Source organism: Wyeomyia smithii, chromosome 3 (genome assembly GCF_029784165.1).
Source record: "Wyeomyia smithii strain HCP4-BCI-WySm-NY-G18 chromosome 3, ASM2978416v1, whole genome shotgun sequence".
NCBI lineage: Eukaryota > Metazoa > Arthropoda > Insecta > Diptera > Culicidae > Wyeomyia > Wyeomyia smithii.
Genome location: NC_073696.1, coordinates 220612286 through 220624878, shown reverse-complemented (window position 1 = coordinate 220624878; position 12593 = coordinate 220612286). Strand labels below are relative to the sequence as shown.

General features: G+C 37.9%; 2 protein-coding genes across 5 annotated transcripts in view; one reads left to right on the top strand and one right to left on the bottom strand.

Moving 5' to 3' along the window:
• LOC129727563 (myotubularin-related protein 9) overlaps positions 1-7822 on the top strand; it is a 95138-nt gene extending 87316 nt beyond the window's left edge. Inside the window, exon 5 of the mRNA XM_055685500.1 lies at positions 6874-7822. Coding sequence (XP_055541475.1) covers positions 6874-6995 — 122 coding nt within the window. The 3' untranslated portion in view covers positions 6996-7822. The remainder of the gene's footprint in view (positions 1-6873) is intronic.
• Positions 7823-7877: 55 nt separating this feature from the next.
• Positions 7878-12593, bottom strand: part of LOC129727561 (GTPase-activating protein) — a 41788-nt gene continuing 37072 nt past the window's right edge. For all 4 annotated transcript variants that reach the window (XM_055685496.1, XM_055685498.1, XM_055685497.1 and 1 more), the window contains exons 6-7: positions 9768-9919; positions 7878-9606 (exon numbers count right to left, since the gene is read on the bottom strand). In XM_055685496.1, coding sequence (XP_055541471.1) covers positions 9132-9606; positions 9768-9919 — 627 coding nt within the window. In that variant the 3' untranslated portion in view covers positions 7878-9131. The remainder of the gene's footprint in view (positions 9607-9767; positions 9920-12593) is intronic.

Below are 12593 nucleotides of genomic sequence, written 5' to 3'. Positions count from 1 at the left end.
ATCCTATCTCTGCTGTTGCTAGCCATGGTGTCCGCACCATACGAGTGTATACGCTAGATTAACCTACCTTGTCTTTCGTTATTCCCGTCAACCCGAATCTGCTCCACGCTTCGTATTCTTCCGAGTATTGACCCACTTTGACACACGAGTAAATAGGGTGGTCACCTAGCGCGTTATATTATTACACTGTCGAAGAATGCATCGTTATAGACATCGGACAGGGTGGCGACTCAATTTCCAAAATTAAATTCCCTGATATTCTCTGATTCTCCCTGATGTTCCAAATTTTTTTCCCTGACTATTTAAATTTATTTTAAACTGATATGAGTTACGACTATCATAAGTTTTTTCACCTATATCACAAAACTAAAACGGATCAGACCTAAACTGGTTCCTGCCAAAATTCGCACCAGTAATTAAAACAGTTTAGCTTCGCTTTTGGTAACTTGAATCTTGAACAAAAAATATTTTTGTTGAGAAACTCATCCAATTTGATTGGATTTGATTGAAAATAAAAGTTGCACTGGTCGGCAAAAAAAGTTGTCTCAAATCTCAAATGAGTACTCTAGAAAGTATAGCTTTTTAACCATTCCTATTCATCTGGGTGCTCCTGGTAAACGCAGAACTGCGTCAAAAGGCCGCAGGATAATTACTCGCTGTGTTCGTCGTTTTTACGTTTACTTACGGGAAAGCTTTATGAAAGTCTTTTAAGACTTGAAGCATTTCTGAAACGTCTAGGGGCACTAACTTTTTGAGGGGCAATTTACTATTTCGAATTAAATTCACCTGAATAACCTTCAGATTTATTAGCTCGTATCATCATAAATTGGTTGGTCGACAACTTGTCTCAGCTGGATCCTTAATCCGACTTTAAAATTGGAGTATTTTTGGCATTTTTTCATAATTCGGCTAAATATTCATATTGAAACAATTTCTGCGAATTTCTCAAGAAGAACTTCAATTAAAATGTCACCAGGTGCTTTTGTATTGTTGAAAATTTTAATGATAGATTTAATCGCATTTAAGCTAGTTCCAATGAATTCTAATTGATAGAAATTTGATAACATCAACGTGTGACTTCGTCTTCAATTGGACTCACTATATTTCGAGTTATGAACACATTCAAACTATTCAAGTCTTTGAGTCTTCTGTCAATTGGTTGCAAGAAAGTAATCACCATTTTTGATTACTGGAATATGACAATGGCGATAGTGAAGCTTGAAAAGGCGATGTTAGAAGATGTGTCAATAGTTCGGTAGCAATTGTAAACGTGATGATGATGAAGTGCAAGAAACTGGAAACAAAATCTCGGCTAATCACTGGTTTTGACGAAAAAAATATAGTAATTAGCATAAAATGCGCGCACTACTGAATGACTTGTTAGTACTTATTTGGATACTTTTCGAAAAATGTAGAGTCACTTTTTCTTGATATTTTGGTCACTGAAGTCACTACTGTTGCATTGTCTAACCGTTACGAGCCCTGTACAAGGTATCACCAGTTCCTTGCAGTTCATTCTCAGAAAGTTTTACTGTACAACAAAAAGCTCCCTTGTATTCCCCGCGGGAATTCAACAGAAATTTGAGCTTTGATTACAATTTAACAAATATATTTGAAATTTTTGGAACTATTTGAAATGATTAGAGATCAGATCTTTAAGTTTGTACAAATTGTGCATGTGGTTGCTGAGTAAGAAGAGTTTGAAGGTCATTTATCGAGGAAAAACCCTATCACTCCTCGGGAATAGGGTAACTAAAGCCTATGCTAAAATGGATACGTTCTTGAAATTTACTTTTCAGGAAAATTCTTCTACCAAGAACAAATACTTAGTTTGCTGAACCAAGTACGAGTGCATAGTTTCAGACAATTAAAAAATGATCGATTATTTTTTGCGTAATTTGAACTCATTTGGCATTAATTAGTACTTTCGTTTTCGCGTCGGAAAAAGCAAATTAAGTAACCTAATTATTATTGAGTGTTGTTGTATGGTTCCTGGTGAGCGTCCACATCGAATGCTCTGAAATAAACTCAGTTCAGAACAAACTTTGTAAAAATATCCCAAGCTTCTGAAATTTTCCTTATTATTCTTATTAAGGGAACATCCATCAATGACGTAGCTTTTTAGGTTTTTTTGACACTCCCTTCCCCATCGTAACATTTCGTCATTAAGTCAGACTTCCCTCTAGATAATTACGCTGCTTTATTACAAACCCTCACCACCCCCTCCCCCTCCATGACAATTTTTTTTGCAAACTCTATTATCAAAATCATACCTTACATAATAAATAAACAAGAAAAGACAAGCAGGTAATAAAATTGACCCTAAACAGACAAAACAGTTCCCCTCCCTTCTCGAATGCTACGTCATTTATGGATGTTCCCTAAAGTGTTCCAGAACATTGCACTGAAAAAACTACGCACGCTCCATCCAAGTGTTTCTTCAACTGGATATGAAAATGATTCCGCATTGTTATTAGAAGAATTTTTTTTATCGAATTCAATCATTTTTCACTTTCGTTTCAAGTTGTCGCACACATCAACTTACATCCATGAGCCGCACTTCATTTACGTATGATTCCAACATCCCTTTCAAGTGAATTGCACTTGAATCTGCCTCACTGTTTCATCACAGTGATTATCATGTGCGAAACACTTTCAGTGGATTTGTTTTGTTTTTATATGTAAAATGAAGTGCCGTTTGTGCTGAAAAGTAGAAGTATGGCGACAGATGAAAAGTCAGCGAGTGTCATACGGCTTAGAAAATCGACGATTTTCCGGACTACATCTGTAAGTTTTTGCAAGGTAACTGATTTACCTCACGTAAAAGAATCGAATTTTAATTTTATTTCGTTCTTTCAGCACAAAATCACAGAGATTCTGAAGAAAGCATTTTTACGCTAGAGACAAGTATTTGTTTACTAAAACATCAGTTAACCTTCTAGTGCCCAATACCGCCATTTGGCGGGCTTCAGTCGAAGTTTTGAAAAGCTTCAATATGTACTTAAAAAGTGTTCATAATGGTTCATAGTGATTTTACCGAAGCCCGTTTAGAAATTAACTTGGGCACTAGAGGGTTAATTAAATTGAATTAATTAAATTCTTTGTTTGCTTTACAGGCTTCTTCAACAGAGAACTGAAGTTTATATTTGGTGATGAATTGTTATAGTGAAAATTTAATTTTAAATTTTATAAATAAAACAAAGATTACATTATATGCAATCATTTTCATGTAAAACTGTTTTCATTTTAAAATCGAATAAAAATCATTCGAAGCTCAGTAAACATTCATATAAGATTCAAAATCCAAACACTTTATGTTTATATGTCATAACACGAGAATTGAAAGCGTTTTCCTATTGAAAATGAGGTGTTGCACGATAAATAATTCTAAAGTGTTTTGCATATGAATTCTATATGTTTTGACCAGTAGGGCGAAATCAAGTGCAAAACACTTTATAATATCGTGTCGATTTCTTTGAGTGTGAGAAACAATTTTCCAATCGCCTTGGCATACTTGAAGGCCAACATTTTTGCTTGCTGGTACATCAATCCATAATTCATATGGTAACTTTTGATCAAATATTTCTCTGGCAATGTTTTTCCACATTCGTAAATGCTTGTTAATTTGAGTATTTGGACGAGAAGCTTTCTGATCTTCCCGTTTTTTTCTTTTCTATGATTTTTTCAACGACAGACCAAGGTGCGTCTTTTAATTTCTTTGAAGACTTCATTGACCTGTTGAAAAGTCAAAATGACATCAACATCAATGAAGTGAAAGTTATTGCGGAGTAAAATACTCGCTTCAAATATAATAAATATAATGTAATTGTTGAAGTTGACAAGGACACTTATAACACTTTGATGAGTGCTGGAAAGGTAAGCATTGGGTGGGATAAGTGTCCTGTACAAGAGGCCCTTGATGTTTTGCGCTGTTTTAAATGTGGAGAATTTGGCCATAAAAGCACAGTGTGTTAATCCCGAAACATGTTCCAAATGTAGCGGGCAACACAAGACATCTGATTGCTCATCAACTGAAGTTAACGGCGTGAATTGTATAAAGTCAAATAAAGAATTGAAAATGAATTTGGACGTTAAACATCCAGCTTCTAATATTGAGAATATATTTTGTTTCCATTTATTTCTACCACTAAAAATCGAATACCCTTTAATCGTATACCGTCCGCAGATACGTATTTCGGCTGCTACATGCAACCATCATCAGTGCTTATGTGGAAAAAAAAATTATTTATCCAGCTTCTAGTTCACAGTGTACGGTTTATCGGAGACTGTTTGTAAAAAGAAAAATCAACATGTTTTTTAGTAAATAGCAGCTAAAAGAATCGCAATGTGAGAGGAAGTTAGAAATGAATATTGCTGGTTTATCTACAAATTATATTGCTTTGCGGAAACAAAACGTCCTATGTTAGTATTTTTAACCGAAACCCATATAGTAGATGCTGATGCATTTGATCAGTGCAATTTTCCGGGATACAAAGTTGCTTTTTGCCTTTCGCATTCCAGACATACTGGTGGGGTTGCTATGTACGCCAAGGAATCAGTAACATTCAACATTCTATCAAACGAATCTGTTGAAAAAATTAGATCCTTGGAATTTCAGTTGAAGGAGGCATGACGATTGGAAACTTTGGACTTTTATATCACTCCCCTAGTTCAAGTAACCAGCGTTTTTCAGAAATATTAGATAACTGGTGGGATCGTTTCGTTGATTTAAACAAATTAAATGTCATTGCTGGTGATTTCAATATTGATTGGTTAAATGATTCAAATTCAAATCAATTGAAGCAGTTAGCTAACTTTTACAATTTAACACAAACGGTTTCAGAATTTACGAGAATTTCCAGACATTCGTGAACATTAATTGATCACGTGTTTTCCAATTTTGATAACGTTCATTCTATTACAGAGGCCGATTGGAAAATTTCAGACCATGAGACAATTTGTATTTTGATAGAGAATGATCGAAACCGTGATGAAAAGGTAAAAATTAAATGCTGGAATAGATATTCAAAACAGGCATTGTCTCAGCTTGTTTTGAGAAGCTTGGATTTTTTCCCAATCACTGGTATAATAAATGAAAATGAATTATTAAGCAGCTGTTCTCACCAATACGCTGAAAGAGTGTACCAGTAGTCTAGTTTTTGAAAAATACATTCAATCGGATAAATCGAACAGCTGGTACTCTTTGGATCTTTTACGCTTGAAAGTTCAGATAAAGTGAAGGCGGAACCTCATGCGAACGACCAACGCCTTGGAACATAGGAAACTCTCGGTGGTGTCCGAGAAATGGATTCGGACTTCCATAACCGGCTACATCATGCTGTGGCCTACATGAAAAACACCCAAGATTTGAAATTGCTCAGGGATGAAAGCATCACGGACAGCAAGTGTCTAACGGGAAGCTCATCAGATAAAAATCGTTTGTCGCTCTCTTCTAGCATGAGCGTTGATTTGCTCTTTAGTGTGAGAGCAGTTGTTTTCGCAGTGCAAGATGTTCTCCTGCACTCTAGAGGTTATCTGAGGAGAAAAGACAAGCATGCTACTCGCCAGTGGACACTGTTGTGTACTTCTGCGTTTTCTCTGTAGAGTGATTCACCCCTCTTGTTTCTATCAGATGTGGGGTGAGCTGGAAGTGTGTTTGTCTCTCTGTAATCTGGTTGAGACACTTTGGAGTGGAGAAAGAAGCAGTGTGATGAAAGCATTTGCTACACGCAGGCACATACTGAAAGAGAAGTGCGCGGTGAATTTTTTCTCCTCTCCTTTTACATACTGAGGAGAATGACAAGCATGGCGAGTAGTCTGGAAAGTGAAAAAAAACCTACCGGGCAAAAGTGTAGTCCTTGTGTAGCTACACCGCGAAAACGAATTCGACCAGAGTAAACTCGACCGGCACGAGCAACGCAATTTATTTTTTTCTCTCCCAATCTCTATTTCTCTTTTGCCACGCTTAAGAAACAAACTGTAAAATGCAGCGCAGATATAGGGATACCATCCGTCCTGATTTAGCAGGACATGTCCTGATTTTGAGCTCCTATCGGGGCGTCCTGATTTATTTTTCATATTCTAGCGTTTGTCCTGATTTTTATAAGACATGCGTTTTCGTTCAATAATCATGCTTATATTGCAAGGCAAAACTCGGTAAGTTTTTTCACAGTAACATTCATGTTGCCAGATATTTGAAATTGTTTACCTGATTGACCTGATGGTATCCCTACGCAGATAGCCGTGCTGTGTAATTATTGTGCGCGATGTCCATATGTGTCAGAAAGTACACCATAGTTCATTGTCTCGCAAGAGAGAGATTTCAGATTTCACCGCGGTGCTTTCAGGAAGCTCACAAGATAAAAATCGTCTGTCGTTCTCTTCTAGCATGTGCGTGGATTTTCTCTTTATAGCGACTCAAAACTGGGTCAAAATCGAGCGAATAAAGAAGGGTTTTGACAGCAGTTAGTGCGCTTCCAGGTCAAAACGAGGTGAGCTGGTGGAATAAAGAAATTCACTATTAGTGTGAGAGCAGTTGTTTTCGCAGTGCAAGATGTTCTCCTGCACTCTAGAGGTTATCTAAGGAGAAAAGACAAGCATGCCGTCAGGTATAGTCATGAAAATTATCTTTGAGTTCACCATGCAGAAAGGCCCTTTTCACATGTGTCGTGTCAAATAAACATTTTGTGAACAAAAAAATAGTCCCTTTCTCATCACGACTGCTAGAGCGCTTCAGAACGTCGTCAGTGCTTCTACTGGTATTTAGGTTCTGTGGTAATAGAAATCAGGTTTCTAGATGCACAACTTTCACGAACAACCTTGCCTTGTGCCGCATAACATTCCTGTCAGCATATTTCTTGTTTCTTCCCGCAGACTGCAAGGACTTTACTCCTGCTGGACGCTTCACCATCCGCCGCATTTGGTTGTTCTCCATGGATTGCAGTTCATCAGGGATAACCCTTGTCGTCTCTCCCCTCAATTTCGTCATGGGGTGATGGTGGATCTGTAGAACCCAAAGTTTCAGCAGCAGAGGTTGCTCTTAGAGGTGGTAAGAAAAACATGCATCTTACCCGGGAGTCTCGCTACACCATGCGTTGCACAATAACTTGTTTGTTGTGAATTGGGCAGAGTCGATGGCAATGCGCCATGAAGTATGCAATTGATTGTAACCCTTCATAACGAGTGGTTAGCATCTTTGTTTTGTACCATATCTTATGTGAAATATAGGGACCTATTACAGAAGCCGAGTAGACTCGTTACGACTATGCATTTCGAATGAGACGAGTTGCTCGTCGATTCGTCGATGCTCGTACAATAAATCTGCGAGTTGAAATGACTAATTTCATAGGAATAGAGATTACCTGTAAAACAGTATACATCACTCAATTTGTCATTACTAATACGCACGATGACGAATGAGAACACGATGATGACATACTATTTGATGACAATAAAATGATAACTGTTCATTGAGTTTTTAAGAAAAGGACAAATTAAAGCTGGAATTAAATTAACATGTACGTAGAAACTAGAACAGAGTGAAAATGTGTGTTTTCTAACAATGACATCAACCTTATAGGATCAGTATGTGTTTTCATCATACCATTTTATCGTACTACCGTTAATCATGTATAACAATTCTGTATATAAATCTTTCTTCATATTATAATGTGGATTTAATTTAGCTCTAATCAACGTGATCTTCTAGGGACTTGAGTAAGTATTCTTGTGTAATTCTTCGTTGAAATTGAAATATCTGTTCTAGTTGACCGCCGTTGCTCTTTTCCAAGGCTTTTTACATCATTGTCCTGAAAAATAAATCTGAGGCTTCAGTCTTGCAAAATTGTTACCGTGATAGTATCACTTCCGTTCAGTTCCATACCGGCATTTTTTTTTCGCATCAGGTTTATTTATAAATCTCTTTCTTTACGGAAAACTCTAAAATATATATATATTGGGATGGATTTTTTGTTCTGTGCTCATTCTTCTCTGTTCATAGCGTGCAGAAAGGGATTTGTTACTTTTATTATTTTGCTTCAATGACATCAATCTTATACACCGTTTTAGTTCCCTTGTTTCTTCAATTAGACAGTAGACAGTAGGTAGCAGTAGTAATAGTATTAGTAGTAATAATAGCTTAAATCTTTGCAGTATATTTTGATCATTTGTAATTGTTTTGTTTAGATTAGCTTTGTTCAACGTTCATTGCGTTTTTGCTCGCCTCTCGACTCAAATATTGAGTCTCGAATCGCGAATTCCTAGTCAGCGGATAAGCCTGGCTACCGTGGTGTAGTTTTAAGTTTAACTCAAAGCATAGCTTCTCCTTTGCTAACTCCCAGCTCACCGCGCGAACCGTGATGGCTGTTTCTAATATCGACCGAAATGACACAACACTGGCAGGAATTGGGAGTTTTGTTTTGTTTCTCTACTTTTCGGAAATACTTTGACATTGCTACATGTATTACATAATATTAGTGAACTTTTGATGGTTGTTCGCATGCATCATTCTTAATCTCTCGTGTGTGTTCTCGTGGGTTATGAGGGCTTATGTTTGAGATTACGTTTGGTTTCTTTTGATACTATGGGTATTCATGTCGAGCTCGTAAACAAATACCCAGCCGTAAAAATACTCACCTCCACTGACGAGTAATGGAAGATACACCGTTTACGGCTGGGTATTCGTATACGAGCTCGATGTGAAGACCCCCACTATTTATTCGGAACTGTAAGAACTGAATGTGATCTGCGTAAATTAAGCTTATTTTGAACATGAACAAAGGCGGTTTGCATTAACTGGCGGACTGAACTTAAAAACGGGCTGTTTTATTTCTGTGGTGTTGTTGCTCACAATAATGCTGTACATTTTATTTTTACTTGCGTTTTGTCTTTACAACAAAAAACAAAAATAAACTTGTGCGTAACGCGTTAAATATTTTTATGTTTCTTTTTTCCTACAAAAGAACCCGGTTTTTGTTAAAGCTTGCAAAATCGAAAGAAGTCAGAAGAGAGAGACATCGTTTGCATCTCCGTAAAAAATGGTAAATACACAAAAGAGGTCTTTTCAAAACAAAAATAAATAACCTAATCCTACGATACAAATAAGGCAAAACATACAATCAAGAAGTAAAAACTTAACACTGTGAGAACCGCTCGTTATCCGACGACCGCAGCGGGTGATTGCGGTGAAACAAATGTGGTGACTTTTCAATGTGCTGTGGGATGATGGAAGCGGCTGCGGCCGCCGCTGTCGCCGCCAGGTTGTTACCGGCCGCCATCAGCCGCGAAGTATACAGGTAATTGTCGTCGCCGATCGGGGCCTGCCGGCTGCCGTAGCGCATTTCCCGCGCCAGTATTGTCTTGTACTTCCGGTGGATCCGCTCGAGCGAGTTGGCAATCTCGTTCAGCTTTTTGATCGTCTTGCGGGCGGCCGCCGGATCATCGCCCGTCGCGTTTAGCGTTGGATCCAGGCTGGCAAAGTTGACCATGATGAGCGAGTGCAACCGCTGGAGGTCCCGGGCAGGGTCCAGTGCCGTTGACAGCTCCATCTGGAATGGTTTCGGTGAGACAGCAGCACAACCGGGCGCGTACTGGTCGGATTCCTTGCAGCTAAAAAATAGTTAGAGGTTAGATGGAGGAGAAATCGTTTTTGTTTTCATTAGTTGTTAGCTTAATGTTTAATTAAGTAATTTATTTATTTAGTTTTTCAAAGTTGATATTGTTGTTTACGTATGTTTCAAGGTGCTGATATTATACCCTAACTCACTTACCAGGTCCACAAGCCGGTGATGTAGGCACACGGGTGGAAGTGCTCCAGCCGTGCCTTGTTGCTCTGGCAGATTTTACTTAGCAGGTCAACCCATTCTTTCTCTTCGACGCAGTTTGCCGTCTGCACGTAGAGGGGACGCTCCTTGCGCACGATCTAAAAAAAGTGAAAAATTGAAACTTCGTTTAAGTATGGATATCACCGCGATTGTTTAAATAAAAATCACACTTTGAACGCATGTGGTCATATCACAAAGTAATCAGTATCGAGCAGGCATAATTTTTGTGTTTTTTTTTTACCGGTGGAAATAATTACGCACACACGCAACGTTTCCATTGTTTATACTGCGAAGACGTATGAAACCGTAAGACAATTGGTGGTTAAAAACCAAATAATGCTTCGAATTCCATACTGTTTTGCTCACCAGAAGCCTACTGCGTCGCGTTGACCCTAATTATCTATTCAACTTGTGCTGCAGTAAGAGAGCGAGATAAACAACGCAAAGCGTGCGTAAAAAGCGATGGAGTCTCGGGTATTTGTTCTAATGAGTGCGGCGGCAGCCTTTTGTAGCATTGCTGAAACTGCATATGAGATCTTACCGATATGCAAATCAACTCCACCTATTATGTTACAAAATTTTCGCCATGTTTCAACGTTCTTTTTATATTCTAATTTACTTAATGTGAGTCATAAAACCGATTTGAAGAAGTGTCATCTCTTGAATTTTCAAAACAGTGCATTGTTACCCTTTTTCCCCAGCACTCTTTGTTCCAAAATGTGCCTTGAAAACCAGAGTAGGCAGTGTGACATTGCACTCGTATCCAAGTGAGTTTTAAAACTTGCTTGCACATTTATTTTCGGTTTGCACGTAAACCCTACTAACAGTGCATTACACTTGAGTTGGATTTGAGTTTGAATGCTGCATAACAACAATTGCATAAAAATCGAAATGCGATGAAATTCGCGCCGCGTCTGCTGCAACAGTTTGTTGCATTGTCCTTTGAAAGCATAAATTCGATCTAAAAACAAGACTCATCGCGTCACATCATCGCCTGCATCGTTGGATACATCGTGCACTGCATGCATCGCACGCATTTCAACTCAATCGATCAGAGTGTGCGGTGCAAAAAAACTCAAACTATCGAGAGGAAGCAGATTCAAGTTGGATTCAAATCTGAAAAAGTGTTACTCAGCTCAACTTTGCACGAGTTCATGCCATCACTGTTGAAAACAACTCAGAAAATAAACTCTGAGCTGCCAGAGTCAAAGTAATCTTAAAATAAATGATGAAATCATTAAATTTTAACTTATTCCACTCTGATCATGGCAGCCGAGACTGCCATCAGTAGTAATAATCATGGAAATTATGCTGCAAAAAGTAATTTTCTTTTAGAAAACAGTGTTTGATTACTGCAACACAGCCAGAACTCATCTGCTGATTCGTAAGCACAGCTCACTCGAACGCAACATTTGTGACTTGTGAGATTACACATAATGGCATCACCATTAACGTTGGTAACTTATGCTGCGTGCCAAAGGCTGGCACGTACAGAACAATGGCAATCGTCAGGGTTTCACCGTTTGCTAGCTGCTACTAGGCGCTGCAAACCGTGCGCGACATAATTGTGGGAAATTGGTCGCGGCGCGTCGCAGGAAAGCCCAGCCGCGGCCCTACGCTTGAGGTACAGGGAGGGAATTGCGAAATTAAAATTACGCTCTTCGAGGTAAATGCAAACAATGAGTGCAACCATATTGGTGCCATATACGAAAGATTCGAAGACTGGTGGGTGATAGTTGGATTTAATGGTGGGAAGGCAAAAAAAGGCTTCAATTCAGTATTGAGAAATTGCTGTTATGACCGTTTTTTTAATGAACAAGAAATCTCACACATGATTAAAGTAAACTTATCGATTGTAATCAATCTAGATTTTACGTAAAAAAAAGTCAGAAGGTGGTTTTCAAGATATCATTGTTAACGTGGCACTCCGGTTGATAGAAAGTGTCCATTTAAATTGATAAAAAGCATAGTTTTACTTCTTTGAGTATTACTGTTTAAAAGAGATTAAAATTAAAGCTTTAGTGCCTCCGCTTATGCTTGAAGAGCCATTGCACAAATACTTTCCTCCCGGACAAACTTTCATATTTGAAGCATTTTAGTCAAACTAACTCACAGTTTATACAACTTTTATCTGACAGACATGCGAACGCAAGCTAAAATAAAACTAAATGAATTTAACAGAAAATAACAGCTTTCACAAGTACGTTTTCCTCAAAAACATCAGCTTTAAGGCTTACAGGCTTCCTTCAGGGCGATCAATGTTTGCTAAGCTTTACTCTCGCGACATCAAGTAGCCTCGTTAAAGAAATAAATAAATAAATAAATAAATAAATAAATAAATAAATAAATTGACTTACTAGGTTGAGAAAATTCTATGAATTTCTCACTAACAAATATCACATTGGTGCTTACTACGGGAGTCACTTCACGGTGAAATATATTTCACTTTCACGCTCACTTCACTTTTTTAGACCTATTCCCGATTCCACCTCAAGTGAGGTGACAAAAATCACCTCCGTGGAGTGAGATTGACAGTGAAGTGAAATTGAGAATAGTACAAGGTAAACGAATTCTTTTAAACAAAATGTTCTAATATAAAGGTTATGAAATGGTTTAACATGTGAATACATGAAAGTACCATTTTTTTGGCGAACAAAGTGATTTTACCATACCAATGTACATAGACCACTCTGACTTCATATATATTTCACTGGAATCTTCGTATCGTTTCGGAACAGAGTGGTCTATGTACATAAACATAAATAAAAATGA